We start from the raw sequence: 4,530 nt of genomic DNA, 5'->3' as shown, positions 1-4,530 counted from the left end.
TTCTCCTGAAAAAAACAAAAACCCTAGTTAGGGACTGTTTGATTCTCTGCTGATCATGTGATTATCAGAAGACTTCTAGAACAAAAATCTTGGAATTTTGAAATGTAAAAGATTGATTTGATTGATGGTACAAAACACGGATAATCATGCTGTCAGCGGGTTTGACTGTCAACTGGTTGTCTGGGCATTAACGTAACAGTTAAAGTGAAAACTTAACAGTTAAAGTTAATTTTTTTTGTTTTTTTTTTGTTTTTGTTGTGTTAATGGTGAAAATTTATTTACATGAGTTGTTAGAAAAACACAAACATAATAAATAAATAAAATATATTGTACGCGAACGAAATTACCGATAATAGCCTTGAAAAATATTTAATGCACAGAAAAATAAATATTTAACTAGCAGAAAACACACATAATATTATCTTGATAATTAAACGACAGTACGATAGATAGTACGACATTTAATACTGACAGTACATACTATAATGAACAGTACGACAAATATAATGAAAGGAACATTAAGCGAAAGATACGACAAACTTTAAAAATGACGATTAAAAACCCATGCTATAAATAGCAACATATAAATGAACGAAAGTGTAAGCAACCCAGGTCCGCATGTTTCATGATTATGCAGACAGAAAAAGGACATGATCACCACCAAGACAGTGGTGACCATAAAAAAACACGTATCCATCCACTTTGCCATTTTTGCCGGGGAAGAAGAGAAAATAATTATGAGGCAGAAATTTGGGAAATGAGTTGAAATTTGATGTGAGAATTTATGGAAAAAATGAGAGGTATTTATAGAGTGAAAAGAAGGATAGAGACGTTGGGGAATGAAGTGATTCCGTACAAAAAAGGAAAATTTGAGTGGTAGTAGGATTTGAAAGAAAGTGTATGGTAGGGTTTGAAAAGAAAGATGTATGGAATAAAGTTAGGATTTGATTTGAAAGAAAGAGATTTGAAAAGAAAGGAAGAGATTTTGAAAATAATAGAAGAGATTTTAAAAAAAGCAATAATATAGTACAAAAATTAGTGGGAAACAAAAACTAATAATAATTTACTTGTTACCAGTACAGTCTGAATCCCCGGACTCTGCGCCTGCAAAATTTAATTCTGTACCAATTGCGTCAGTACTATTTATCTGCAAATAAATCTCAAATAAACAGCGTGTGTGAAGTGATAAACAGTACTTGGCGTTTGTGTAAGAATAAATTCAACAGCGAACCAAAATATCGTATAAGAAAAATTCTAAAAACCGAGTATTCATAAAATCAGGATATTTATGAAATAAAATCCAAGATTATATGAAACTCCCAATTTTAGACAGAAGTCTGTTTCCTTCTTTCTAAAAAAGATGCGGGCAAATTTTGGGGTATAACACTCATGTTAAGGCGTATTATCGGAAGATGTCCGTATACTCTGAGGATGAGGGTTTTCTAATGCACTTCTTCCAGGATAGTCTTGCTGGGGCTTCCTTGGAGTGGTATGTTCAACTCGAGCGCACTCATATTCATTCTTGGAGAGATCTTATGGAGGCTTTCATTAAGCACTATCAATACAATGTTGATATGGCGCCCAACAGGACTCAGTTGCAGAGTTTGGTTCAAGGGTCTAAAGAATCTTTCAAAGAATACGCTCAGAAATGGCGTGAATTAGCGACAAGAGTTCAACCACCGATGACTGAACGTGAGATGATCGACATGTTCACCAGTACTTTGTCCGGACACTACTACTTGGCTTGCAGTGCTTCAGCCAACTTTTCTGAAATGGTGAGATATGGCGAACGTGTCGAGATGGGTCTAAATATGGGGAAAATTCAGTTGGGAGCTTCTTCTAATTCTGCTGGTGGTAAGAAACAAGCTGAGGGTTATGCCAGAAGGAAGGAAGGAAATGCAGATGCCATATATGGAAGAAGGGGTTCAGGGAGAAACAATTCGCAAGTCCACGCTGTCATGATTCCAGTGCCGCAACAACAACAGCAAGGACAGCGTTCCAACAATGATCGTTATCCTCCCAGGACAAGGCCTCATAGAAAGATTGATCCAATTCCCATGACCTATGCTCAGGTGTTGCAACATTTGCTCAAGATTGAGAAGATTACTTTGAGAGATGCTCCGAATGCTCCGGACACACAATCTCCGAATTACAATGCAAACGCAAGATGTGCTTTCCACTCCGGTGCAGCTGGACATGATACAGAAAGGTGTATTGCGTTGAAAAACAAAGTACAAGACTTGTTGGATCAAAAGATAATCCAGTTCACTCCTACACCCAATATTGTCAATAATCCGATGCCTACTCACGGAGGTTCGGGTGTGAATGTCATTGAGAGTGAAGAGATAAGTTTTATATCTGATGTGGGCTGTTTGACCTTTCCTCTTGTGTCTGTGAAGCAACATCTGGTTAATTGCGGTATCTTCCCGGGCTGTGGTGTGGATTGTGAGAATTGCAAGAGTCAACCCGAAGGTTGTGCTGATTTGAGAAGTATGGTACAAAAGCTGATTAATGAGGGTCCTCTTCAATTCTATCGAAGGTTGAGAGGTGCGAAGAGTAAGGCTAGCGAAGTGTCTGTGATCTCAATTGCTCCAATATGTATCCAAGTTCCTATTCAGATACCTGTCAGTATCCCGTATGAGGAACAACCAGCGGCGTTGATGATTACCGTGCCAGGGCCTATTCCATATGAGAGTGAGAAGGCCGTCCCTTGGCATTATGGTTCAGACGTATATTACTGTGGCACGAAGGAGAAGGGGGAGCCATTGAAAGAGAAGTTTGTGGAAGCCGCAGTTGCAAACACTGATAATTTTGCCGGTACTGGTAGAATCACTCGCAGTGGTAGGGTGTTCTCCCCTCAGCTTGTTCAAAGTAATGCGGATGCTTTGGCTAAGGCCAAAGGCAAACAAGTAGTGACTGATGTCCAGAATCCTCCGACTCAGAATGGGGCATCTGATAATGCTGTATCTTCCAAGGATGTGGAAGAATTGTTAAGAATCATCAGGAAGTCTGATTACAAAGTTGTTGAGCAATTGGGTCAGACCCAGTCAAAGATTTCTATCCTGCACTTATTGATGTGTTCAGAAGGTCATAGAGATGCTCTCTTAAGAATTCTGAATGGTGCTTACGTCCCGCATGAAATATTTGTGAATCAGTTAGAGGCGGTGGCCAACAATATTTCCGCTGGGAATGGCTTGGGGTTCACTGATCATGATCTTCCTCCAAAAGGGAGAAACCATAACAAGGCCTTGCATATTTCGATGGAATGTAAGGGGACGACTTTGTCCCGTGTTCTGGTTGATACTGGCTCTTCTCTGAACGTGCTCCCCAAATCGGCTCTAATGAGAATTGACTATGTTGGGGTTGAATTAAGGCCTAGTGATTTGGTGGTGCGCGCTTTTGATGGATCAAGAAGGTCTGTGTTCGGAGAGGTAGATTTACCAATACAGGTTGGTCCCCAGGTCTTCACCACAACCTTTTATGTGATGGATATTCAACCTGCTTACTGTTGTCTGTTGGGAAGACCCTGGATTCACAAGGCTGGCGCTGTGACATCCACTATTCATCAGAAGTTGAAGTATCCGGTTGATGGTAAAGTGGTGACAGTTTGTGGTGAAGAAGATTACATCGTGAGTCACTTGTCTTCTTTCCGATATGTAGAGATCAAAGGTGAAATACATGAGACGCCGTTCCAAGCGCTTGAAGCTGTAAATGCCGTGAGAACTCCTCCTTATGAGATAACGAAGCCAGAAACTGTTATGTCCTCCTTGAAAGATGCTCAAGTTGCCGTTGAGACTGGAAAGATAGAAGGCTGGGGGCAAGTGATCGATGTGCGTCCCAAATTTGACAAGAATGGTCTTGGTTTCAATCCCGGAAAGCAGAATGCATTGCCAGTGCTTAATATCCATCGCCCGATCAAGTTTGTGAGTGGGGGTGTCATTCAAGATGGCCAGGTCAATGCCATTGTCAATGATGAAGAAGTGGATAATGATTGTGATTTTGATAGCTGGATTCGTCCAAGTGTTCCTGGAGAGATGCCTCGCAATTGGACAATCGAAGATGTCATTCAAGTTACACAAGCTCAAGAGTAAATTCCTTGTTTTTACTTTTCTTATCATGTCATAATTCCTACGCTCTGCCCAAGGCGTAGTGAATCATTTGTAGGGCCATGCAGTTCGCATTTTCAAAGTTTAATCATGAAATAAAAGGACGTTTTTGCATTCAAATGTTTTGCTCTTTGTCTTTCTTTTGAACTTTTTCCTTTAAATGGCAATGTTTTCACACACACTTGCACATAGCTTAATAAAGGTAAAACTAAAATAAAAACATCAATCATGCAAATGTTCCACCACCACGGATTCCATTGGTAACAGTTCCGCTATCGCTTGTTATGATTTTGACCATCTGATCTACCAAGCAGAGGAGGAAGTTTATGAAGATTGTGATCTTCCCGATGAGTTGGCCAGATTATTGAAGCAAGAAGAGAAAGCGATTCAGCCGCATTAGGAGGCAATTGAGATGGTAAATGTT

At 40.0% G+C, this 4,530-nt stretch overlaps 1 protein-coding gene across 1 annotated transcript; it reads left to right on the top strand.

The window, feature by feature from the left end:
- Positions 1–1,412: 1,412 nt before the first annotated feature.
- LOC131632984 (uncharacterized) lies at positions 1,413–4,091 on the top strand. The gene is made up of 3 exons (XM_058903690.1): positions 1,413–3,020; positions 3,156–3,449; positions 3,663–4,091. The coding sequence occupies exons 1-3, from the start codon at positions 1,413–1,415 to the stop codon at positions 4,089–4,091; spliced, it is 2,331 nt and encodes a 776-aa protein (XP_058759673.1).
- Positions 4,092–4,530: the final 439 nt, after the last annotated feature.

This window comes from Vicia villosa, unplaced genomic scaffold, assembly GCF_029867415.1.
Source record: "Vicia villosa cultivar HV-30 ecotype Madison, WI unplaced genomic scaffold, Vvil1.0 ctg.001059F_1_1, whole genome shotgun sequence".
NCBI lineage: Eukaryota > Viridiplantae > Streptophyta > Magnoliopsida > Fabales > Fabaceae > Vicia > Vicia villosa.
This window is presented reverse-complemented; position numbering and strand designations above follow the sequence as displayed.